Source organism: Pleuronectes platessa, chromosome 13, assembly GCF_947347685.1.
Source record: "Pleuronectes platessa chromosome 13, fPlePla1.1, whole genome shotgun sequence".
In the NCBI taxonomy this organism is placed as follows: Eukaryota; Metazoa; Chordata; class Actinopteri; order Pleuronectiformes; family Pleuronectidae; genus Pleuronectes; species Pleuronectes platessa.
In genome coordinates this window covers 24,595,383-24,623,329 of record NC_070638.1, presented here as the reverse complement: position 1 = coordinate 24,623,329, position 27,947 = coordinate 24,595,383, and the positions used below count along the sequence as shown (strand labels likewise).

Below are 27,947 nucleotides of genomic sequence, written 5' to 3'. Positions count from 1 at the left end.
ACCTCTGCGCATGTGAATGATGGGGCTCCGTCATTCACATGAGCCATGAGCGTTGGAGCTTGGAGCCGCTCAAGTGGGGAAGTGGCTGGAGGCGCCTAGACAGGAGAAGAAGCTGGGCAGGCCTGTATTGCAGATTCTGAAGATATCTTTCCTGGGCTGTAGGTAGATCATCATGCAGGTGTGTTATAAACATAGAAGTCTTCACATGTATTTGAGTGTACTTAGTCTGTGCCAGGTTGGGCATACTATCTTCACTGTCTGTCTCAGATTCACCATCAGAATAACTTGAAAAAGAAGATCTATATGTGTGTGTTGCTACCTCTTTAATGTGTCTTTCCTCGTGAAAAGCTGCATAACCATATTCTTTATTATGATTTTCCATCCTTCGCCTGGGTCCCTCTTTTGAGAACAGTTTGTCTTTTCCAAAGACATCTCCAAATGTCTTCAGGAGGAGGGTGATTTGTCTGAGATATTTCCTTCAGGGCTCCTGTACTGCAGCTTGCCATGTCTAACAGACACACAAATCCTATATTGGGGTGGGTTGGTCAGGTTGTTCAAGATCCAGGATGCGAGGTGGGATCCTGTGTATGTCCCACAGAAGTGCAGACTGTATATTAACATTTTGTAAGCATCTTGGTCAAAAAAAGCAGATCGTATTTGAAGAAAACTAAATCATATTTTTCCAAGAAAGAAAATTATGGGGGCAACTAATCAGAGCATTATTGCTATTCAAAAAGAAACAGAAACAACTAAACATATATCAGTAATTATCTCAAATAATACATCATGTACTGTCAAATAATTAACTTCTTCTCTACCTTCTCATTCTTTTGTGTTGTCACAGAACCCCAAAGCCCACCCTCGTCCCGTGGCCTCAGACTTGGCTGGTTTTTGGGATATGCTTCAGCTGTCAATCGAGAACATAAGCCTGAAGTTTGATGAGCTTCACCAGCTCAGGGCAAACAACTGGAGACCCCTGGATCCCCCTGAGAGAAAGGTACACTCACAGAAGCTCCTAGTTCACCACCAGGCTGACTGCTTAACCAGCGAGAACACCGTAATCGAAATGGGTTTTACATCGTGTCTGTGAAGGTTTTCAAATCATGGTATCATCAGAATTTATATATGTATACATAGCCAACTTCACTTGATGTATTCCTTCAAGATGTTTCACCTTTCATACAAAACTCTTCTTCAGGTATAACTGACAAATTGGATGTTTCAGGTAGTTAACATCTGGGTTTCGAGTCGAGGTTGAGCAGATCATGAGTGGATTTTCTTCTTTTGGTGAACTATCCCTTTATATACTGTACCTCAAACTTCCCACCAGTCATTTAGAACTAATGAAACCTCTTGGATGAGAGGGTAAACGTCTTCAAGAAACACAAGCAAGTCAATTTACCTTTGCGCACATTTACATTCACTAAAATCTCACTCCATTCTTATTTCTGGAACTAATGAATGTCTCATTTGCCAACAAAAAAACAAAAAAATCTAAACACCTCTGTTATTATCTTATTTTTCCAAAACTGAATTTACCCAAACACTGAATAGTATTTCACGCTACCAATGTTCAAAACAATAAATACAATGCTTTGCAGCATATTCAGGTAAGCCAATACACACATACATCCATGCTCAACAGAAACCAGCTGATCATACCTTAAGCGAAGATTAAAATGCAGTGTGTTCCCATTTTATCTTTTAATATTCTTAAAAAACAAACATCTGTAGAAGGTCTTCTGAAAAGAAATACCATTTTCTGTCTGAACACATGTGACAACATGACATGAAAAACCTTAATTTGCCCTGTTACCTTCCCGAAATCCCAAAATTTAAGTTTCAATCATGTCAGCAATGATTTTGTAGGAATATGAAAGATAAATATGTTACAGCTACACAGGTGTACCCAAGACCTAGCCACAGAGTTGAGTTAGAATCAATTGAAGTGTATTTTCAGTTCCTGAATAATTATAAGCAGAGGTGACCTGGGCAATGTGAAACTGAGCTGGTGGCTGGTGGAGCTGATCTGATGGAGGCTGGCGGCAGGTGGAGAGTGGCTGAGGTACTCTGACGACTTTGATGCTGTTGGCTTGTAGACCTTAGCAGTTAGCTAGCAAACAGATGAGGAGAACCCTGCAGAGTGGGAAGGGCAAGGCGATGTCTGGAGAAGAGAGTCTGGAGTGGAGTAGACGGAACTGCAGAAGAGGAAAACGATAGTTAAAACTGGCAACAAGCAAAACTAGTAAAAGCTGGAATGCAGACTGACTAATCAGGCACTACGATCCAGCAAGATAAGTGTGGCAAAGCTGAGTCTTTGTAGAGGTCTGGATTGTAGTGAGCATGGTAATGACGTAGGTAGACAGCAGAATAGGGTACGGGTTGGAAACTGTCCCCTCTCTGATGAACTGGCAGGACAGGTTATCCTGCTTGATGTTCCAGGAGCCTGGACGTCGGGTCAGACTCATGTTAAAGCCACCAAAAAACATAGCCCACCTAGCCTGGCGAGAATTTATTCTCTTGGCTTACTGGATATATGCAAGATTTTTTATCATAAGTCTAAACCAAAAAGGTGTTTCTGTTTCCTCCAGCCAGTGGTGCTCTGCAGTAGAAAGCCTACATTTGAATTTACATGGATGGGGTTTATTGTCAACAGGTGATCCTTGGCAGGATCCATCTGTATCTGACCCTGTGAATTCACATAGTTGAAGCAAGACACTTAATATACACAACATGAAATTCTAACTTTTCAGCTTTGACCTTGTACCTTGATCATGCCTTGAGGGGGACATTAAGAAAATCATGACGTCATCCAGATAGATGAAAATAAAATAATTGGTCATGTCATGGAGGATGTCATTAATGATTGCCTGAAAAAAACAAAAACAAAGGCGATCCCAGGATTGAGCCTTATGCCGAACCCATACGTGCACCCTTTCAAAAATTGAGTTGAAGGAACAAACATGGACAATATATTTATATTTTCATTGCAGTTCTTTAAGAAAAAATAAACGCTTTTCAACATTTATCAGCCCCAACTCCGACATGATCCCTGATCCTCCTCCTCAGTTCCTTCTGTACACCCTTAAGCTCTTCTTGTATTCTTGCCAAAAAGCCCTCTTTCTTTCCCTTTAGGAGGGCCTTTATATCAGGATTAATACACAGTTTGTTTTGGGGGGGGGAAATGTACAGTTCTGGTGCTTACAGTCATTGTATTCCGTGATGTACTGTGTCAGGATGTCTATGTCTTCCCCATGACCCTTCTTATTACACAATTGACTTGAAACAGTCCTTCAGAGCCTCAACAGTTAAATATCCCGACAGCAGTGGTGTTCTTTAATAGAGATGTAACCAGAGTTACACCATCTCTCATTCACAAACACTGCCAGCTCCCTTCCTTTACTCCTACCTCGCTCCACTGCCAAAGTTAGTGCTGTAACAGGCTGTCACAATGGAGGCACAATCTTTGATCAAGTCGTGTATGTGTAACATGTGAAATATCCCTCCGATATATCCAAAGTATAAGACATGTCATGTTGCTCATAGTCTTCTGGCGTAAGATGCAATTTGTGAACAGACTTCATTTATGGTTTATTGTGTTTTTCCACACAAAATCTACCTGCCACGGTCATCTCCAGAATAATATACAGGAGCTAAGTGGTTTGTATTGTATTTGTCATTGTGAGGCAAATATGTTTGAATGTTGCTGAATCTATATATTAATTGCAAACACAGTCACAAAGATATAAAAAATAGGCTACAAAAAAACAACCTGCTCCTTGGCCTCAACTTTTTATTGTAGCTTACTCTGAAAATCTGAGAAAGAGGCAGGGATGTTAGTTTGTGACATGTATCTGCTTCCCTGTTCTGTTGCTCGCTCTCAGCAGTTTGGGTTGTGATTTTGCATCATTGTGATTGCTGCCTCTGATGGCTTCCTCATTTGCTGTCATCGTTGTCTTTTTCTTTCTTTTTTTCATTTACAGTGAAGCTGCTTGCAAACAGCCACGCATCAGTCAACATAACTGCAATTCCAACACCAAAAAGGCCTTGACACCTCTGGGCCTCCGTAGATCCATCATGTCTGTCTCTCCATCCTTTCTTCCTTCCTTCCTTCCTTCCTTCCTTCCTTCCTTCCTTCCTTCCTGACTCACTCACTCACTCACTCACTCACTCACTCACTCACTCACTCACTCAATCGCTCGCTCGCTCGCTCACTTACTTACTTACTTACTTACTTACTTACTTACTTACTTACTTACCTACTTACTCCATTCTTTCTGTTGCCTGCTACTGTCTCAGCATGTGCATTTTTTGTTGTATGTGATTTAGCTGTCAGGGTCAAGAAAGCTGGACAGGAGAGATTGATACATTACAACTGTAAAATATTAAAGTAGAAGGAAATTATGAGACCCATACCAGTAAAACAATGGGTATGCTAAGTAAGTCTAACTAATCGCCCTGTGGTAAATTTTTCTATGTTCCACGGACTTTATCTGTTTATTGGACTTGCAGCTCAGTATTTAATTCTATTTAAATTTCAGCAATAAATAAATGAATACAATACACAAGGGAATACAGAATTTTACAGGCAATTGTTCACTCATTCTCTTGGCTCTGCTTTACCACTTTAAACTGGTAAATCTATCTGAAAAATATTTGTCAAATCTCAGTTACCTTAAACAATAATAACACTTCTATTAGTTAACTGTCATTGCTGGACAATGCTGATTTTCTTTTCATTAAATGTATTTGCATTTCACGACCATTAATGATTTTATCAGATATTGTCCTTTTAATATAAGTAAGTTTGTATGTCTTGTGGTTTTAAGTCTACTCCATAGCAAATGGAGTAGACTTGTTATAGGATATGTCTTGTTTGTTACATCATTGGTCTCATATTCAGACTTCTGTCCATAGTCTCAACACTGTACTTCCAAGATGATTGTCAAGGTCCACGGACATGGCAGCATATGTTAGAAATATGTCTGACAGGTCAAGAAACATGAGCTGGCAGATGATCGGACAGGTACGAAGTGAACAAACTTTTTCTGTCTGTCCATTCAGACAGCAGGATATTGGTTCACAGACCAATATCCTGCTTTAAATTGTTCACACTTTACTTCCTGCAGTTGTATGAACCCAGAAGCATTTCGGGTGCAATAGACCGAAATTTGACCTTCAGATAAACTGGTTTGCATCCTCCACCTGTCAGATAATCTGACTGCTTGTGTTTCATGATACCTCAGGCTTTGATGGAGCCATGTGTTGTAGGATGTCAGCATTTAATTAGCTGAGTATGGTGTTGCCATAACTTAAAGTAATGCTGGATAAAAGTATGAAAAAAAGAAATATGCTTGAATTATGCTTGAAAGATATTTATATTTGCACTACTAATTAAAGACAACAATTTGTGCAAAGACAAATCCTGACACAAGATAGACTTGCATGTAATGAACTGAAATTCCCTTCTTTAATATTAAAATGAAAGCATATACAGACACATGCTACCCACATGTGTCAATAAGGTAAAGTAGTCTATGTAAAGTTTAGTCGTGTAGATAGATTATTGTACAGCAAAGTTTATATGTTGGAAATGGAAACAGTTACTCCACACATGTAGTGAACAGGTTAAGAATCCCGAAACACACGTCTGTCTTTCCCTGAAATGTTTGCCCTCCCTTCCCTACCATCCTCTCCCACTAGGAGAGGCGACTTCCTCCTCCAGTACCAAAAAAGCCACCCAAGGGCCCCCACCACCACCCTTCTCTGGCCAGGGACCGCTCATTGGAGAGCTCAGAGAAACAGCGACAGGAGGCCAGGAAGCGCCTGATGGCAGCAAAAAGAGCTGCATCTGTACGACAAAACTCAGCAACAGAGAGCGCCGACAGCATTGAGATCTACATTCCAGAAGCTCAAACGAGGCTATGAGGACAATTCCAGATACTCTCATACACCCCCCCCCCCCCCCCCCCCCCAACACACACACACACACACACAAACCCACATATATTTAATCCAGATTTGCACAATGAATGCACTCTCAAGACAACCTTGGAATTATTTCACTGATATTCAACCCCCACCACTCTCCGATCATGTCTGCAGATTTAATCAAATTACCACAAATGTGACAGCACTGCATTCAGCTGCCCTCCTTGGGTCTGTGTCTGCTAAACACAGTTAATCAATTCACCAGTACATCACTATAGCAATGGCGTTAGAAGAATCATAGCATTTTTTTAAACTGCTGCTCCATTGAACACAGAGCAACACAGAAGCAACTGCATGACAGGCTTTTAACTTAAAAAAAAACAATGCTCTCTCAAAGTGACCTAACTACAAAACTGTGATGCAAAACGAGACAGCATGATGCAGAGGAGCAGTTTTCGGTTGCTGCTCTTGTGCTCTTGCGCTCAGGTGCTGAATGCAGTGAAGTTTGCCAACCTGTATTAAAAACATAATTTACAATGTTGACAATATAAGACCCACCAGATCCTGGTCACTGTATCTATCAGTGGGTTGCCTCAAACCTCAAGAGCTCCCTGGTATAATCGGGGGCTCTAAAATCAGACTGAATAGAAGGTGAGATTGTTAAATCACCAACTTGGTTAATTTGAGTGAAAGATTGGGGTTGATTTGGGATTAAGGTATAAGAAGGTGTCATATTTTCCTCTTTTCAATCAAATTCTGTCACTTTTTATGTGAACACCAAGTTGTTAGTTCCTCAATGTTTTTGAGGGGAGACTGTCCCAAAGTGTGGGCAGTAATATCCATGCATACAGTCCACTATGTTTAGAGCGGGAAGACACAAAGAAGTCAGTTGTTGAGAGGACTTTGGGGGGGGGGGGGGGGGGGGGAGAGGGAGAGAGAGGCAGGAGGCGGGACAAACTTTATTTGACTCAGATTACCAGTCTAGAACAGTGAAAAACACTTGGACATTCTTTACCCTGCAGAGCATTGCTGCATGTGATGGGCTGCAGAGTGGTAGCTGTGTATTTTCAGATTCACACTGTCAAATCAGACAGGACTTGGTTTGACCTTTGGTCGATGTTGAATGTTGTTCTTTGGGTCTTATTGTATTTACAGAGGTGATGGACTATCCGACACAAACACACACAGTAGTAAACACATAATCACAACCCTGTGTCATCTGACAACACTGCACATCTACAATGGTTCAAACACTATGAAAAGATCAGTGCTTAGAGGTAAATCTTTCAGGTCTTGCAGTTGTATGAACACATTAGGCGCTTGTAATATAAGAGCAGTGTCTTTCTCTTCCCTCTTGAAAAGAGAACGCCATGATCGCTGTTTTTCTTACAACAACCCTTACAATTTAGGTGTATACATGTATGTGGACATCATTCATTTTGGGTCAGGTGGACTCCACAGGGCATCACACAGGTTTATTCAGATTGTGAATGAGAATTTGTGTCAAATTTTAAGTTATAAATGCACAGAATTTTAATCTTTAATCTTCGTTGTGTAGCATAGAAAGCCATTAGGGGAAATTGTATAGTTCTAAGTGTAAGAGACACGGTTATAGGGGGAATTAACTATTTGTTATAATGTTGGGAAATGAATTAATTTGGGTGTGTGGATGATTTTCATCATTTCAACTATGTGGGTTAGATGTTTACATTGCTCCTCCTCTTTGGATTTAGGGGTGATTTATCTTTTACAAGGTATAATTACTCTTAAGCAATATTGTGTGCAAGGAATACTGTGTAAGACAGGGCTGATGTATTGATAGTGGGGAATTGGGGGTGCCTTTTTGCCATGATACACAAACTCAATCCAGTTGAATCTTGTGTTCAGATAACGATTTGAGATCATTTGGGGCTCTACTGATTTACATGTTTTCAGTCCTAGGCAACCCCCTAATTGAGATATGTTGGCCTTTCTGTATTGGTAGCCTCCCCAGAAAACCAAATAAACAGCAGTGAAAAGTTGGATTTTTATAATAAGTCTCCCATAACAGAAAATCTGACAGAAACTCGTGATAATGTCTGAGTTGGCCTAAAATTATCACCTACATTGCTGTAATAGTTTTAATGGGAAGCTGTGGTGATTACGGGCAGTACCCAATATATACTATCAGTGGAGATAGCAAAGCAGCCAACTCACCAGCTATCATAACCCAAATTGAAATTGCTGAGTAACAGGGCAGGAGAACCAATGCATTTTTTCTACTTGTTTAATGAGTGTTTAACATCACAATTGTTTTTGTGAAAGTGTTTGTGTTACCAGGCTCTCAGTAAAACATGTAAGGATTGAAAATGTTTCGTAGTCAAGGGGAATGGTCCTATTTTTTCTTCTTAGCCAGAGTCCTTTTTTCCTGTGCATGTTATTTGAAAGAGAAGGAACCACTGCATGGTTAAAATGCCATAAGCAGATTCAATAATAATCAGCTTCTCCATCCAGAGAGTTTTTCAAGTTGTCATGTATGTAAGGCTTTGTGTGACTCTGACTAAGTAGGAAAAATAATCAATTCCCCTAAAATGTCCAGACACTATTTCAATGTCTGACATTCGAATGACAGGGACAGAAATTACAATAATACTTATAATACAAATGCAATGTGAAACATTCTTGTTTTGCACACGTTAACAAACCTGCACATAATTATGTTTTTTTGAGTTTTGAAGTGTAGGGTTAAGCTGATCCTTAAAGTTCATAGAGATAAAACATTATACATTAAAGCTGGTAAAAGACGTTTTAAGTATCCAACTCTCTTTGATCCTAATGAATGAACTGTCTCTAATCAGCCACAATCTACTGTGGCTAAGGAGATACAGTGGGTTGTCCACTAACCAGAGGGTTGGTGGTTGGGTCCAAGTCTCCACCATTCTGCGTGCAGAAGTGTCCTTGGGCAAGATACTAAACCCCAAATTGCCCCTGCACCTGGGCCATTAGTGTGTGATTGAAGTTTGATTCAGGAACTGCTGCATAGGGTTACACGATATGTCTGTATGATGTGGGTGAATGGAAAAACTGTACTGTTAAGCACTTTGAGAGGTTTGCAAGTCTAGAAACTGCATATGTGGTGTTTAAAGAGGCTGGCGTTAACTTGATAGAAAGTGTCTAAAAGAAAGATACTTTCGACTTGCTTTATTGGAAAAGAAGAATAAGGCGTTTCTGACGCTTGTCCCACACGAAAGTCAAAAGATCAGGATCTCACAACCTCTGCGACTTCATTTTTGACCATTTTTTATGATCCATCTCTCATAAGAACCCCAACTTCATCACAAAATTGCCGCAGGCAAAAACGAATGAAGCAGAACACTCCTTGTGTTAGCAGTTTCAAAGAAAACATCTTATCAGAGCAACTACAGCCATGTGGTTTTATACAACTTCTACTCAAGCCTTCATTTGTTTATGACTAAGTGATATAACTGCCATTCATTTCTAGAGAGAAACAATCTGGAAATCAATTTTCATTCATAGGATTATACAGATGGTGATGATGATGATGATGATGATGTGTTGTGGATCAAAGTATTCTGTATTTATTTTCTTATTTTGTACTGTAGAGCGCTTTGAGTGGTCATCAAGACTAGAGCAGCGTTATATATATATATAAACAGACCACTTACTATTCTTTTGTAAAGGTTGGGTGTGTGTGTGTGGTAGTGGTGGTGGTGGTGGGGCGGGGGGGGGGGGGGGGGGGGGGGCGTAATTTTGTACAGGATCTGATTACCTCTGTATTTACCTCTGTGATAATGACAGTGACAATAACAGTGAGCCATATTCATTGTGAAATACTTCTGAAGATGAAAGGGCCATACAGAAGCTGAAATTGTCTTTTTTTTCTACATTTTGTTTTTAGAGTTCAAGTAGCAAGCTTGTGTCTGTGTGTTTGGGAGGAGCAGGAGAGCAGGAACATCATGGCTCGGGGGTGAATCAGAGGGACAGGAAGAAATGCACACAGTGAATCGTTAATGTCTCTTTTAGGCTCTGGAAGCTTTAAGTTGAACACTTGTGACATAAAATGTTTGTCGGAGAGCGACCAGACTGTAAAGTTATTTGTCAAAAATTACATAAAACATTGTTTTATTAATTGAGGGCTGCCAATATTCTTAAACAAATATTAATTGAATTGAAATTTCTTTTATAAGTATTTTTCAGTTTCTCTTCAAATCAATATACCTTTAAAATGTGCGTAGGTAATTCAATTTACTAATTACTAATCATTATCTTTAATTTGAGATGTGTAATTAAGTTCATATTTAATGAAAGTGAAATGACAACTTTCTTTTTATGGGCTTTAACAAATTAACTAAGGTTCAAAAATTCAATCCAAGGGTCTGGGATTTTTTACTATTTGTTTAAATCAATCATACAAAATGTACACACAAAATGGAAAATTTTGATAAATTTCACAATGATTTTGCTTATAATATCAGCCCAGGCAGTCCTGGACTTTCAGAGTGGACAACCTTGGATGTAATGCTGCTGAAAACCCATATCACTCCAACCAGTGGTGCACTTGAGCCAGATTTGTGTGTTTTTTTTCCTCAGGAAAATATGGCAAATGTATTCAGTAGTTTAAAATCAGGGTCTCCCAGACATGGTGGTCTGTTTTATAAAAAGTGTGTGTGTGTGTGTGTGTGTGTGTGTGTGTGTGTGTGTGTGTGTGCGTGTGTGTGTGTGTGTGAGTGTGAGAGAGAGAGAGAGAGAGAGTGAGAGTATATATACGTATGTATATATATATATATATATACATAAAATGCACTGTGTGTGGCTGTGTGTGGTCTCTAAAGTGCTTCCCGAGTCCTTCTATTCTATGTCGGGCCTTTACTCAGTACGTAGTAGCCTCATAGAACCATGCTGTATATTTACTCTCCACCTGTACCTGCGACCGATTTCTTGTGTTTGTACAAAAAAAATGGCTGAGTGTGATTATTGACGCATGCAGACATACAATTAGTTCCTAAGAACCTATATCTAATTTAAAATAAATGTATTTGGTTTATTTATGCTCTTATTGTTTTTTAAACTGAGACTCTGTTGATATGTTCTATCATGCTTCTCTGATCTTATGTTGTACTGTAAAGAGATGTTTATATGTCCTTAACTATTGATGAACCCATAATAAAATTAATTATCAACTCCCCTTCCATGACTCATCTTTTTAGCTACGTGAAACGTAAAGTACAGAGCCAGTGCAGCTTTAAAGAAAAGAGTGAAATGTACAGTAACTGGCTGGCAAAAATTATAATAGCTAATACGTTTGTTTAATACATTCCACAGTATCCTTACTTTAAATGTGAGCACAAACTATGATTCACCTTGTATCAGTTGTTCTGAGTAAAACAGAATGAAGTCATGTCCTTCTGCTCACCTGGACCTTGGAAGCACACATACTTGTATATATAAATGGACGGGGGTCTGTGACGTCACCCGTTGGTTACCGGTTTCTGCAGAGTGAGAATAAGGCTAGTAGGAGGCGTTCCCCCGGCGCCATCTTGCCGGTGCTGACTCCTCTTAGTTCCTGGCTAACCAATCAATGGGCAAGGAAGAGGAGCGCGAGTGAAGACTCACAGCTGTGCGACGGCAGCAGAGCTCTATTTGCCTGTGTTGGGCCAGAGCCCAGCGGATGACCACAAGACACAGGTCAGAGGTCAACACAAAGAAAATCTAAACAAAGGCCTGTGTAAATCAAGGCCTTGTGGAACATTCCTATCCACCTGTGAGTACTTTTTCCTGGCAGTTTCGAGAAACCCCAGCAGGTTTCAAGGCCCCCGCAGGAACACGGAACCCCTGCTGGGTCTGAAGAGCCCAAAGGGGGCTCTTCAGACCCCCCTCAAGGAGGAGGACCTCTCAGGTAATTTAAAAGCCCAGGCACCCCAAAAATCGCAGCCATTTTACCCTGCTCTGAAGACGTCAACAGACCCCTTCGGGGCCTCCCAGATGTTTTAGTTGCTAAAGGGGGCAACCTTAACTTTTTGCGGCCCATTCCCGATTCCCTGAAGATAGAGCTGACCTTTCCAGTTAGTTGATCCGGAGGTAATTTTAGGGAGCAATTACAGACGTTTGTTTTATTTCCATTTTCTTTTATTTCTTTATTCAGTCGACGTTATTTTGATAGGACTTTTTGTTATTTTAACTTGAAGAGGCCGCGCACAGGAACTCGCTCGCCGGCCGAGCATCACAGACTTTTCTTTTCATGATCCCCACAGCTGCGACACAGCTGTTAATCCCTGCAGGACAAAGCATCATTCTGTCGCAGAAGAGATGAGGCCGAATTCCGTTCCACGAGCAAGACGAATTCGCTCCATATCCGGTCCCAGCACGAAACCGCTGCAACAGATGAACCAGCGCTATCCAGCTCGAGCCATGACTTCTTCACCTAATTCCGGGGATTCGCTGACCGCATGTACCCCGAGGAACACAACACGAGATTCACTGGACTTCTGGAAAATCCGTGCCACGCGCAAGCAACACCGCGAAGGTCACAGTAAGAGGCTTTATTGTCTGGGCAGAGACTAGTTTAAATACTTAGCGTGTCATGTTTATTTGAGTGTGTTTGTTTGTAGATCGCTGATCTGTTTTTAAGCCGTGTAACAGGAGGAAACGATGCGTCACTTCCGGCTCCTTGTTTACATTGGCGAATATTTTAAAGTGCCTCGCGCCGTGACAGAGAGCCTCCGGCAGCACTGTTATCGTCCGACTAAGTTTGCAGAGACCTAACCTGTTAAAAGATCGGTGGACAACTCTAATTTGTGTACTGAGTGGTGAAGTCACTGTAGCTGGTCTCAGACGATGTTTTTGATGTCTCTCTCTCTCTTTTCTCCTAAACCTGTTTTTACACACGTCCCGACCTACACTTACCTATTTCATGTTACATAGAAAATTCTAGATTTCAAGAGCCTTAATATATCTCGACGCCATTCGGCGCCAGAACCAGGAGATAAGAAATCCCTTTGTCTAAAGTTCCTTTGTGTAACAGGCGACCGACCGCCATCTTGTCTTCGACCTAATGTCGTCACCGGGGTCATAAACCTCCATCTTGAAAGTACGTGAACGTAACATCTTGATCCTGACCAGACTACGTCACTACGTGATCTCGTCATTACGCCATAGCCACTCCCTTTTCTCTTTAGACACACACACACATAGAGACACAGACAGGCAGACACACACGACCACACACACACCAGTAGATACTCAGTATTACATGTGTGACCATTGTGATAAGTGCTGCTGCTGCTGTTGCCTTCTTTTGAAATATTGGAGTTTGTTAAATGAAGAATCATTGAAATAACATTAACTTTATTTCCCCTTTTGAATACATACTTTTGTAATTAAAGTATTTGTATTTCTGTGATTATTTGTACATATGTATGTGAATACAGCTGGATTACTATAGCCTGTGCTCGAACTTAAAACCCTTCATTGTTTATTATATAATCATTAATATTAAATATTGAGATTATTAATTTAACTTTTATCACTTGAGACTGATAACTATAGTTTGACTCGTTGGTCCCTGTAACCAGGGTGGTGCCCCGCAACGATAAGCATTAATTACAGATTGTTTCATTCTTAATTGATAATTTTATTGTTTTCATTAATTATTTAACCATTATTAATTGATAACTGTATCATTTCTAATTAATTATTTTACTATTCTTAATTACTAGCTTTATAATTTTTAATTATTTTTAATAAATAATTTCTATTTTAATAATCATTTCTCATGATTATTAATAATTAGCCAACGTCAATTCTACTACTACTATTGCACAACACCTGGTTAGCTCAGGATACGGCTAACCGGCTACCGGCGACATAATAGTCGCCGGTGCTAACGGCTATCGCTGCCCAGCCGGATGGTCGCTATCTTTACCATGAACTAGAGGTAAGTAACCTTGAAACTATACAACAACAAAACCTATTGCTTTATCTATCATGTAATTGTTATAAAAGTTACCGTTTATTTAACACGTCTAATGAACAGATTGAAGCAAGTTAACTACAGAGTCATGTGTTTGGTTGTGACTTGATTTTTTATTTTAATAAGTTAATATCAATACGCTACATGTGTAAGTTGCATGTGATAGTAACTATGTTTCACAAATATTCTGATAGAGGCTGGTATATCCACCATTACTATTGGACCTCGTTAATTTAGCCTGTTATGGAATTTTAAAGAGAATTAGACAGTTTAGACAGTTCTCATATTAATTATATAATTATGTTTCACACTGAGGGAAGTGGAGAGACTTGATGGGGACTGTTATCAACAGCTCTGTGGGAGATTATCACCTTGAATATTACAGATGAGATAAAAGACATTTTATCTATTTGTAAAATGTTTTATTTCTTTCAGTACTTTTATCCAAAGCGACTTAAAGTATGTGCATTTAACCATGAGGGTACAAACCCAGAGCCCAGCACATCGGTTCTGTCTGACATCTGTGGTGCTGCAGCACCTGATGTCCTCAGCAGCAACATGGTGGAGATCGGCAGCTTCAGGCTGGTCAACATGAGGACGACCTGCACCACCTTCATCTGCACAACACTTCATGTTTTCCTCCCTTAACTAAAGACGGCCTGCAACTGTTTAGAGTTGGCAGTCATTGCTAAGTGTCATGGATAATAGAGTTAATTTCTATATTCATTATGGTTGGTTAAAAAAATTGACACTTATTAGAAAAATGTTTAACTTTTGTTTTCTGATTTGATACACTTTAGATAAGAACCCAGTGTTTTATTTTTCTTCTATGCCATAAGAGACAGAACGTGGTCATCACAGCTGTGTCCTTTAGGCTCCTCCATCCCTAAAACAATTATAGGAAACATAAAAGTATGGCATTATTGTAGAGGTGTTACTTATGAACAAAGTTTGTATCCTTATTTTCTGTGGATATTCAACTATGTATTTGAATATGCTTTTGGATTAAACTGTGCACTACCAAGACAATGAATGTACAGTATGGAGTTATTTCACATTAAAAGTATACCTGGAGTCAGTGTTGAAGTGATGACTCAGTGTTAAGTTTGGTTGGATTTCAGTTGTGTCTCATGTTGGACATCCTAGATGAACATTCAACACAAATACACAGATATGTTAAGTCATACATGTGCCAGGTTAATTCCTTAACTTACTTTTACATGGTAAAAATAAAAGTGTATTACTTCAAAGTTCATCAGATAATTTCAGCTTAGGAAATATGTGGTGGACATCAGCCTCAGGTTCTCTATGAGACTGTCTATTCTAGTAAAGTTACACTTCCTATAATTTAATTATATTTACCACAATAATTCAGTGAAGTCTGCCTGAGATTAACGATGTAAAAACTGAAGGTAGCAGACAAGTTTAGTTTTCACTGTAACACGTTACAACACATCAACACCATTACTCTGAATAAAGAGCTTTAGGAGACATAAAGCTACTTTAAATAGTTGCTCTTAAAATGCAGATGTGACTTTAAATACTCAGGTTTCAGTTGATCACAGTAAATCTGTTTCTGCAGAAAAATAATCTGTGTAATGTAGTTAAGTCAAATGGTATGTCAAGTGAATAGATAGATAGATAGAATCCTTTAATAGTCCCACAGTGGGGAAATTTGAGGGTTTACAACAGCAGCGCAGGTAGAGTGCAACAAGAGCAAAAGAAAGAGCAAAACAACATGGTAAGAAACAAAAACAACAATGAGCAAAAAAAAGTAAATAGTAAATAAGTAAATAAATAAAATAAATTGTAAATAATAGAACAATTAAATAATTAAATAATTTAAATAAATAATTAAATAAATTGCACAAATTTTGTTGTGTGTTCAATGGGATCACAGCTGGTTGTACAGTCTGACAGCAGCAGGAAGGAAGGACCTGCGGTACCTCTCCCTCACACACCGGGGGTGAATCAGCCGGTGGCTGAAGGAGCTGTTTAGAGCTGCCAGGGTGTCCCGCATGGGGTGGGAGGAGTTGTCCATCAGGGAGGATAGCTTAGCAACCATCCTCCTGTCTCCTACCACCTCCACCGTATCTAGTGGACGACCCAGCACACTGCTGGCCTTCCTGATGAGCTATTAAGTCTCTTCCTGTCGGCTGTCGAGATGCTGCTGCCCCAGCAGGCCACTCCAAAGAAGATGGCTGATGCCACCGCCGAGTCGAAGAAGGTCCTCAGGAGTGCTCCCTGCACACCAAAAGACCTCAGACTCCTCAGCAGATAGAGTCTGCTCTGTCCCTTTTTGTAGATAGCCTGTGTGTGATCAGTCCAGTCCAGATTATTGTTCAGATCTCACGAAGTCAATGTCCGTTCCCTGGATGTTCACTGGTGTCGGAGGAGAGTGTTTACTCCGGTGGAAGTCCACCACCAGCTCCTTGGTTTTTCCAGAGTTGATCTGGAGGCAGTTCCGCTGGCACCATCTTATGAAGTCCTGGTTCAGTTCTCTGTACTCCCTGTCATCACCGGCGGAAATGAGGCCGACGATTGCAGAGTCGTCAGAGTACTTTTGCAGGTGGCAGTTAGTGGAGTTGTATGAGAAGTCCGAGGTGTAGATGGTGAAGAGGAATGGAGCTAGAACGGTTCCTTGTGGGGCCCCCGTGCTGCAGGACACCAGGTCAGACTCACAACCCCGTATCCGCACATACTGTGGACGGTTGGTGAGATAGTCCAGGATCCATGCGGTGAGGTGGTGGTCCACTCCGGTCTGCTCCGGCTTATCCCTCAGAAGTAGAGGCTGGATGCTGTTGAAGGCACTGGAGAAATCAAAGAACATGATCCTCACAGTGCTTCCAGCCTTTTCCAGGTGAGAAAGGCATCTGTGTAGCAGGTAGATGACAGCGTCATCCACCCCGATGCCAGACTGGTAGGCGAACTGGAGCGGGTCCAAAGATGAGCTCACCAGGGGGCGGAGATGTACAAGGACCAGCCTCTCTAGCGTCTTCATCAGGTGGGATGTTAACGCCACCGGTCTGAAGCTGCTGAAGTCCTTGGGTCGCGGGGTCTTTGGGCCTGGCACCAAGCAGGAAGTTTTCCACAGCTGTGGTACTCTCCCCAGCCTCAAGCTCAGGTTGAAGAAGTGCGTCACTATCCCACACAGCTGGACTGCGCTGGACCTGAGGAGCCTTGAGCTGATCCCCTCTGGACCCGTGGCCTTCCTCACCTTCATCCTGCTCAGTTCTTTCCTCACCTGGGCAGTTGTGAGGGACAAGTTGGGGGATGGGGGCTGAGTGCCGTGGGTTATTGGGGGGGAGGTGGGGCGCTGATTGTGGACTGTGGTGTATGAGGAGTGGGGGAGGGAAGCCGAGTGTTGTGGGGGAGGGGGTGGGGGAGAGGGGGGGCAGTCCACAGGGGGTTGCAGCAGCAGAGAGGACTGGATGGGGGGAGGGGTGAGTGGCTGATCGAATCTGTTGAAGAACAAGTTCAGGTCATTCACCCACTTCTGGTCCCCCGTAGGCTGTTGGTTGGGCCCCTTGAAACCAGACATGGTCTTCAGGCCCTTCCAGACCCCGCTGATGTTGTTCTGCTGCAGCTGGTCCTCCATCTTCATCCTGTAGACTTTCTTCCCGTCCCTTATCTTCCTCCTCAGCTCCCTCTGCACAGTCTTTAGCTCATCCCTGTTACCTGATCTAAAGACCCTCTTCTTTTCCGTGAGGAGGGCCTTTATTTCAGGGGTGATCCATGGTTTGCTGTTGGAAAACACCGTACAGTCCTGGTGGGGGACGGTGTTCTCCGTACAGAAGTTTATATAGTCCGTTATGCAGGTAGTGAGACTGTCGATGTCCTCCCCATGGTCATCACTGAATACTTCCCACACAGTAGAGTCAAAGCAGTCCTTCAGAGCCTCCTCGGCTTCCTCGGACCATCTTTTTACTCTGCGAGTCACAGCTGGCTGCCTTTGCACAAGAGGTTTGTACACAGGCAGGAGGTGCACCAGGTTGTGGTCAGATCTGGTGATGAAGAGTATGCCTCCTTGGTGTTGGCATATAAGAGGTCCAGTGTCTTATTGTTTCTGGTGTGGCAGGTGACATACTGGGTGAATGTGGGTAGAGTGGAGGACGGAGAGGCATGGTTAAAGTCACCAGAGAGAAGGAGGAGTGCATTGGGGTGTTGGGTCAGCAGCCTGCTTGTCGCCGAGTGGATGACGTCACAGGCCGCCTCAGCATTAGCAGAGGGGGGAACATACGCAGCCATCACAATAACATGCGAGAATTCCCGTGGTAGGTAGCTTGGCCTCATGCTAACGGCTAACAGCTCAATGTCCTTGGTACAGGTCTGCTCCTTAACAGTGATGTGCCCAGGGTTACACCATCTGTCATTAACAAACACTGCCAGACCTCCTCCCTTTCTCTTCCCGCTCTCCGTTGTCCTGTCCGCCCGTATGATCCGGGGTTAGCTCCGTTAGCCATGTCTCCGTAAACAACATGAGGCTACACTCACGGTAATCCATTTGATGGCGAGTCAACGCTGATAACTCGTCCATCTTGTTGGGGAGAGACCGTACGTTTCCCATAATGATGGAGGGGAGAACGGGTTTAAAACGTCTCCTCCTGGCGCAACGTTTTGCTCCCGCTCGGCATCCACGTCTCTTCCTCGTTAGCTTGCGGGAGACCTCGGGTCTCTCCCCAGGTAGCAGCGCCGTGTGCCGGTATGCTAACAGCTGTTCCCTGGAGTAAACAATGGGATCGCGGCTGCACGGCTGCATGCTGGATCCCCGGACACGGTGGTGAAAAGTGCAATAAGCAGCAAAAAGACAGCGACAAACTTGACGAGTCTTGTTGCCATAGTGCGCTACAAAAATTACAAATGAAAAAGTAACAAAAATAACACAATAAAACAGAAAATAAACAGAAAAGGCTCAGTGATGAACAAGAGCTGCTGTGTAAAGGCAGCCACTCGTGCGGCGCCAGTTAAACGTTATGAAACAACTTTACATAACATTAGATATCTTACGTGCTGGAGCTTATTCTCCGGACACACACAGATTCATCATCGCTTCTCTCTGCTGGGCGACCGGCGACTCGGTGTGTGTCGGTAATAACTCCCGTTCGCATCGCCATTACTGCTGGTATTGTGCCTCCGGGCTAGCGGAGCTAAGCTAACAAGACAGGTACAGAGACACCGATACCTGCGAATTAATTCTAACACATCTAAATAAAATACTAGACCTGACTTACCACAGAAACGGGAGCGCAGACGTCTTTAACTTGTCCGTCAGGAGAACAAGCAGAACATCAAACAGTGTTATTCATCCGATATGTGAGTGGAAGCCTCTCGGTCTCAGGTGGTGTTCAGTGCCGGGGAGTAGCCTGTTAGCTCAGGTGAAGCCGAGCAGGCAGCAGGCTAGGAGTTGCAGTCGTCGCGCTGACTGTGACGTCACGTGAATTTCAAACCTCTATATCGTTTAGACGAGGGAGTGAGAAAAAAAATTCACCCCCCTCAGAGTTGTCATGGAGGAAGAACCTCACGATTGAGACTAAAACCAATTTTTTAACCAGCCTGTAAACAGGTTTATTTCTGCTCTCAAGTCGGGCATTTTAACATGAGAGTCAATGGGGACTATCTGCTTCCTGGAGCCAGGCGTATCGGATTCCCATGGAACTGCAGCTTTTTACACTTCCGTATTGGCTTCATCGCTCAGCCCAGGATGTTGCCCCTTGGCTTTAGACACAAGAATACAATTATCCATACCAAGAATACGGTAAAAATGGTAGTTCAGATTCATACCCTTACAGTAGTTTTTGCTGATCCATGTGTGTGTATTATTTCCAATAGGTTTGGTTCATGCTTTCTTTCCTGAGCATGGACGTTTTTAATTCACGCTCCTCTAATACCTAGAGCCCTCTGACAAACTGGTGACCTGTCCAGGGTATACACCAGCTCTCCCCTCAACGCATGCATGGAATTGATGGATGGATGGATTGGCATGGAATTCTATATGGAGACCTAGAGTTTGCACAGTGTCTGTGAACATTAACAAGCTTAATGTATCTAAAGGACTCATTGCATATAGATGGACAATGCCTGTAGTCACTCTTCTGTAGAGTCATATGGGTAGCGTGGAATGTTTCTGACACCGTTTCCATACAATGACAATGATCCAAGTTTGACCTTTAAGGTGAATTTCCCATTATTGGCACAAATAATGGAAGTTAAACTTAGATTGAATTTTTGTCTTTTGTGTCTTGTGGATAAAGCTTCAGAAATAAATATAGAAATAAAAGAAACTGCATCTCTCCTAGTGGTCAAAATAATACAACATATAAGTGCCTTGCATAAGTATTCACCCCCCTTGGACTTTTTCCCATTATGTACTGTTACTAACTGGAATTCAAATAGACTTATATAAACTTTTTCCCGTTTGATCAACAAAACATGCATAGTACTTTGGAGGTGCAAAATAAATTTTATTGTGACACAAATAATAATGAGAACAAAAAAGTTGACATCTGTTGGGTGCATAAGTATTCACCCCCCTGTGTCAATACTTGGTAGAACCCCCTTTCGCTGCAATTACAGCTGCAAGTCTTTTGGGGTATGTCTCTACCAGCCTTGCACATCTAGAGATGGAAAGGTTTGTCCATTCTTCTTGGCAAAAAAGATGAAGCTCAGTCATATTGAAGTCACATGGCTTCTGGCAAACTCCAAACGGGATTTTGTATGGATCCCTTTCAACAATGGCTTTCTTCTTGCCACTCTTCCATAAAGGCCAGATTTGTGGAGTAGACGACTAATAGTTGTCCTGTGGACAGATTCTCCCACCTCAGCTGTGGATCTCTGCAACTCCTCCAGAGTAACCATGGGCCTCCTGGTTGCTTCTCTGATTAATTTTTTCCTTGTCCGACTCTTCAGTTTGGGTGGACGGCCTCCTCTTGGTAGGTTTGCGGTTGTGCCATATTCTTTCCATTTTCTTATGATGGATTTTATGGTGCTCAGAGAGATGTTCAAAGCTCTGGATATTTTTTTATAACCTAACCCTGTTTCATATTTCTCCACAACTTTATCCCTGACCTGTTTGGTGAGCTCCTTGGTCTTCATGATGCTGTTTGTTCAGTAATGATCTCCAACAAACTCTGAGTCCGTCACAGAACAGGTGTATTTATACTGAGATTAAATTGCAGACAGGTGGACCCTATTTACTAATTATGTGACTTGCAAATGTGACTTGTGAATGCAATTGGTCGCACCAGATCTTTGTTAGGGGTTTCACAGTAAAGGGGGTGAATACATATGCACTCAACACTTTTCAGATTTTTATTTGTAAATAATTGTGAAATCCATGTAATATTTCCCCCCACTTCCAAATGATGCACTATTTTGTGTTGGTCCATTACATAAACTCACGATGAAATAAATTTTAATCTGTGGTTATACCATGACAAAATGTAGAAAAGTCCAAAGGGGGTGAATACTTATGCAAGGCACTGTAATGGCTCCTGCACACCTGCCCCAAGATTGTGTTAGTGTGCACATACACGCAAAAGCATCCCATGGGTCGATCCCATTTGATAAACATGTTGTGGCTAATTCCTTCAAACACTCCGGAGCTAGTTAAAGCCCAGGGCCTGACAATAATAATAGCTTCCTGCTTTCCTCTTGTGCGGAACAACAAGTCCCCATCTTTCACAACATTTTTTCAGTTGTCACTCAACCAAAGTAGGTGCCAAAAAACTGGAAGTAATCTATAGTTATACCAGAGGCCAAAACTTATCAACCCAAGGTTTTTAATAATTTTAGGCCATTTGCACTGACTTCACATAGATATGAAGTCCTTTGAAAAACTGCTGAAAAGAGAACTCATCAACACTAAAAACAATTAAAGAATAAGAATAGAAATGTATCAATTAAAAAGATATGCAGACCAAATTAGTTCCAGAGCATTAACAGAAACAAAACTGTGGACAACAACATAAACCAGAATTAGCTGGGAATGCGTGCCATGAAATATGAAGTGCAACCCCCTGCATTAGAAATAATTAATGTGGACTACAAGAAAATGACCCAAGCTTGTTTTGTGACACATATTGTGGTCAACTATCAAACCATGATAATGGGATGTAGAATCCAATTAGCTAAAATGACTGAGTTTGAAGGGACACCATTCCCATCTTTGTCTCTCTGGTGGGAATATGACAAAAAAATTCAAGATCTCAGAAACAAGGTGTTATCACCTACTTGTGAGTTAGTGCTGCTTATACTGTCTCTCAACTTGTCTTTGTCTTTTTAAATAATGGGGAATGTAACACAATGAAATACAAGCTATTTTTGTTTATATATTTTGGTCAGATGGGTGCTTTACTTAATAGGAGTTTGTTTGTTTATTTATTACCTTTGCCAATTAAGTTATTTTTGTCTATTTGTAAGCAAGATTATAGGCAAAAAACTGCCAGACAGGTTATAACAAAACTAGGTCGAAGGAGGAGGTGTGGGTCAGCGAGGAACCCCTGAAATACTTTTCAGCTTTTTCATTGGTTACTCATTGGAATATTTCTTGGGTCTTGACTAAAGAATTCTGACATGTTTAGCACACTGATATTCATGAGTGTGCGCAATTTGGTGCACATAATACAATTTTGAACGAAGTAAATTCAAATGTGGTTTCATTAGGGAACTGTATGGCCTTGGCAGATATATGCACTCTCAGAGCAGTCTTCCTTGTTTTTGTAGTTGTTTGTCAGTATAGGATCATGGATAAACTACACGCCATCAAATTTTGTGGAGGAGCGGGATATGACCGAAGGAAAAACCCATTTAATTTGAGTGCAGATCCAGATCAGAAGGTGGATCTATCTTCTTTTTTGAGTTTCATATTTCATACTTACATTTATGGGACTTTGAGCCATTTAGTGCCAATTGAATTTAAGGGACTATTTAAGCCCAAGCGGAGGTAGGCCTTTGAGTTCTGGTGCCATTCGCGTTATATTTGCGATTGGCTTGTGTTTGTACTGAAAATGTGTTGTTCAGATAAATGTTACATTCAAATTTTGACCATTTCCTTTTAAACATGAAATAAACAATTTGACATTGAATATGCGACAAATAGCAACAGAATGTTTTATTTGATCAAATCATTTGAAATGTATATTGCTTGTCAAGAATTTTTTTTTATTTTTACTGCCCCCTCATGCCCAACATTTGTGGCATCTGTTGCCTTTTCACCTATAACTGTAGAATGGCAGAATATTATTCCTGCCACACTCTCAAGTGTAATTATAAATGTAGCCTCTAAGGAGCGCCACATGTCACAAATAGACTGCTAAAGGTATTTGATCAAATAACAGGTACAGTCATCAGCCTTCACCCTGGATTTGGTGCTTTTCTCCTCTGTAACCACATGATGGCAGTAGTGCACAGATAATTAATTGTACATCTGCTGCACAATATTAGTGACTGTCCCCCAGAGGAAACAGTGCCCAAATAACACAGTCTCTATTTCCCTATGTGATTTATAATGTTAAAGTTCAACCATCATTCTTTGTTTTTCAGGTTTTCCATCCAGCCATACATCCATTTATCCATCTATACCACTTTTTGCAGGTGGCTGTGGCTCAGAAGGTAGTCGTCCACTGTATAAAAGGTTGGCAGTTCAATCTCAGTCTCCTTGGGCAAATTGCCCCTGACAGTTGTGCCGGCAGTCTATGTGAGACTAAGAATGTGTTGTACTTAAATGCATTGTGTGTGTGAATAGATGCAAGGCTGTACTTTAAAGTGCTTTGAGTGGTCAAGACTAACCAATAACCATATATTTGAACGACTGAGTCCCTTCTTAAAATTTACAAAAATGAATACTTATATTGGAAAACCATTCCTGATTTTGTTTGACTTTTAAGACCCTAGTTTAAACCCCTTCTCTCCCCTCTTTTACACCCACCTCTCCTCTTTTCCCCATTTTTCCCCTCTTTACCCCAAGCGGCTGAGGCAGACGGCCTCCTAAATAGAGTCTGGTTCTACAAGAGGTTTCTTCCTGTTTAAAGAGAGTTTGTAGGGTCTCAACCTTACAATGTAAAGTGCCTTTAGATAGTGTATGTTGTAGCCATTTGTCATTAGCTCTTTTTGGGTAAGAGGGGAAGTGCTCGACCACCTACTCCAACGACACCACCTCAACTTTCGACACCAGGTCGTTCCCATTAATGGACGTATATCATTGTTTATAACGACAGCTAATCCAGAATGCTGACACTAGGCTTTTAGCACATCCCAAAAATGGAACCATACGTTTTAGCATCCTTGTACTGGCTAACTGTTTACACTTTGAAACAATTTGCTAGAAGAGATTAGACTAGCATAATCGGTTGCCGGTTTTATCTGTCTTCTTACCTTTTATCGTTTGATGTCTACGACTTTTATTATTGTATCTTTATTTTATTATTATTTTACTCTGATTATTTCTAAATTTTATATTGTTGGTTGTAAAGCACTTTGTTACTTGTAATGAAAAGTGCTAAACAAATAAAGTTCAGTCAAACAACTCACATTCAAATGATGCAAAAGTAGAACATGTGTTTGGCGTCTCCGCTCCCCCAGATATGATTACATAGATATTATGGGAGTGATGAGAAAATATTAATACCCCCCCCCCCCCCCATTGGAGCCCAAAGGTGGAGGTTGGATTGGTGGAAGGGCTGAGGGAACTGGAAGCAATACTGATGCAGAGGTGGGAATGATGGAAACATTTTCTTAGCTTTAAGGGATAGTTCACCAAAAATAGAAAATTCACTCATTATCCACTCATTACTATGACAGTGAGGGGTGGGTGAAGTGTATGAGTCCAAAAAACACTTTGGAGTTTCTGGGTTAAAAATAACAGAAACAAACATAAAACGCTTCCATACTGCTCCTTTAGTGTCATTCCAGTCACACATTTAAATAAATTTTATATATATTTGCAGCACTTAGATACTGTGGTACTGGGGTGTGAACAGCGTCAACTGCAGCAGGGAGAGATGTGGTTTGACTAACGGTGCCATGGATGTGAGTCTGATTTCACACAGGTGTTCTGCGTCAATTTCAAAGATAATCAACTCATACAATACAAATAAAACATTGAGAATAAATGAGGTTAGGGGAATAGAAGATACAGTCCAGCTGATGCATCTCATGCTACTATGTGCATTCTGTCAGCTGATTGTGTGTTTAGCTTTTTTAATGATAATTGTGCAATATCCACAAGACAATCTCATCATCTAACAGAAATGATGTCTCCTAGGGGGCTTCAAAAATACATACACAACATCAGCTTTTCATCTTTTTCTTTCTGCTGAATTCTAGTTCATTTAAGAATTTTATAAACTTGAGATAACAACCATGTGCTTAATTTTTCTTCTATGCCAGTGGAGACAGAACATGGTCAGCACAGTGGTCTCCTTCATAGTCCCTGTTTATAAAATGACAGGAAACACATGGCATTATTGCAGAGTAACTAGCCGTTGGTTATAGAAGAAGTTTGTGTGTATGGTGAATATGGTGAAAAGATTTAACAGTGTTCTACCATGACAGTGAATATCTAGAATGCAGTGGATCCACATTCAAATGATCGTTGTGAATATAACATTCAGTTTTTTTACAGACAGTATGTGGAGGAAAGGTGTTTCAGGTTGTTTTTCTATATAAGATTACGGGGAGCAGATGTTTGGGGAGCAAGGTGCCTTGCTCAGGGGCACTTAGATAGTGGCATAGAGATAGTCCATCTGTCCTCTTGGACTTTAACATATCCAGGTCTGGTCCATCCTCCGGTCCAGGTATGTTTTGCCAGTCCGTGGCCTCGAACCAGCAACCTTCCAGTCTGATGTCCCTCTTTTCTAAGCACTAGTCAACGGCCGCTCTTTGCATTAATTTCAACGATGTTAATGTTAAGGTTAGAAAAGAATTGTCCTCATGTTACGTCATTGGTAAAACATTAATTCAACAGCTGACTCCAGTTAGCATATCCCTCCCCTGCTAATATTTGATATAGCTGCTACAGACAGAGAAGGGTGCTACTGACAAGAGTTGGTCCGGTGCGTGAAAGAAGCCAGGCTGTGCACAGGACAATTTATGTTTGATTTATTGAATTTATGTGAATTAAAAGTATGGTACCTGTGAGCACCTGTTGTCTGGTTGGTGTTGGGAGCCCCACAGTGGCAGGAGACTACTAGAACAAAGTAATATACCTGTTTCCAGTCCAAGATCTATAACCACACTGGCAAGGACACTTATACCTGGTAGAAGAGACCACATAAATCCCGGTGAAGATGGCCAGAGTCCCTTGACAAGCACGTGGGAGCCAAACAAGGGCCCCAGAAGCTCCCCTTGAAGCCCAAACTTTTAAATATTTGAATGTGCAGTTAACGTGTCCACATTTGCTTGCAAAACTAGATCCTGACCAGATCTTGTCCAACAGACAAGCAGACAAACAGTATTTTTTATATTTTTGAATTCATCATACCAGACGCTGAGAAATCTCGTCTAATCTTCTCCAATCCTCCTCTCAGTCATTAGTAGCCCCCAGGCAGAGCTAAACTCTCTCCAGTCTCTTCACATATTGGCCTGGCTAAATCAGGAGCCACCAGATTAACGCCCAAATCAATTAGAGCAAGCAGCAGATGAGTTAGTTAACCCCCCAGACTGACTCCCCCCCACTCTCTCCCAAACTAGCGCCCTCAAGGACTTTTGAGGATTATATTATAGCCTTCAGTGGTGTTTATACTTATCATCTTGTAGGAGAAAGGAAAAGGGAGGGGGTTGTTAGTCTAATTGTGATGTGTTTGTTAAGAGGTTAAAGAGGCGGAATGGTGAGTCTGAATCTCTAAATTGCCTAGAAGTGTCTGGCAGGGGAAAGACGGTGAAATAACCCCTATCCTCTAACAGCTACTGTTTAGGTGTCCTTGAGCAGGGCAATGAACTTCTAATTGAACCAGAAATGCTTAAATCTTCAGAAATGTGAGATTAAGCAAACATTTAGTCATGCCATTTCTATGTTTTATTTTTAAGCTTGTGCTTTGTTGGATGGTTTGTTTTTGTAAGCAAGATACAATCAACTAGTGGAAGTACCCATTATAACACGTTTTTGGTTCATTATGAAACTCTGGTGGGTCAGATTAGATTATGGAAGGCCACCATAGTCTACATAATTAACAGGAAACACTGCTTGCACATGATGATAAAACGCATTAGCCTTGGCAGAGGTATGCACTCTAAGAAAAGCCTTCTAATTAGTTTGTTGGCAGGATTATGCTAAAAATGACTTAACCGATTTTCATTCGATTTTGTGGAGGGCTGGTGCATGACCTGAAAATAAAAATCTGGATGTAGTCAATTTAAATGTGGTTTCATAGGGGGACTGTTGGGCCTTGGTGGATATGCGCTCTCCTTAGTGCTATTTTATTTACCTGTTAAATGGAATTATTTTGTCAGGCATGTTATACTTTGAAAGCGACATTAGAGGTAGGTGCAGTCTTAGGTGATGCTCACAGTGTGAGACAGAAGTTTGGGCTTCACTTACAAGTGTAATTATTTGTTCAGAAATGTTTGAAAATTCTAAACACACTTGACTATGGGTGTTGTTATATGAAATATGTAGGTATCAGTGTGTGTATCCACCTTATTGTGTGACGTGAAAGCCAGGCCAGCATGAGTCTGTCCATGTGCTGTCTGCGTCCTGCCTGCATGTGACAGAATTCCCAGGCCTCCCTGCTGCCAAGGCAGCAGCTCGAATACTGACATCCTGTGACCTACTTTTTATACAGTTTATTTTATCTGGTGGGAAGAAATTATGGTGCTGGTTGGTCCAGACAATGTCTCTGGTTGTGTATTGTTGGTTGTACCGAAAATCAAACAGTCATCAGTGTGAGGGCAGAACCTTTTTCGCCTGTGCTGTTAGGTTGCTGAGGACCCACAAACCCACAAAAGTCTGTCAAAGACATTCAGCAGCTCAAACAGCTTAAAACCACATGTGAGTATGTAGCTTTTTGAAGCAGGAAGTGAGACAAATTCTTGAAATCTAAACTAAGGGTGC

General features: G+C 41.3%; 1 protein-coding gene across 1 annotated transcript in view; it reads left to right on the top strand.

Annotated features, from left to right (window-relative positions):
• Window positions 1-5,928, top strand: part of dlgap1a (discs, large (Drosophila) homolog-associated protein 1a) — a 141,937-nt gene extending 136,009 nt beyond the window's left edge. Inside the window, exons 15-16 of the mRNA XM_053438941.1 lie at window positions 845-997; window positions 5,704-5,928. Coding sequence (XP_053294916.1) covers window positions 845-997; window positions 5,704-5,928 — 378 coding nt within the window. The remainder of the gene's footprint in view (window positions 1-844; window positions 998-5,703) is intronic.
• Window positions 5,929-27,947: the final 22,019 nt, after the last annotated feature.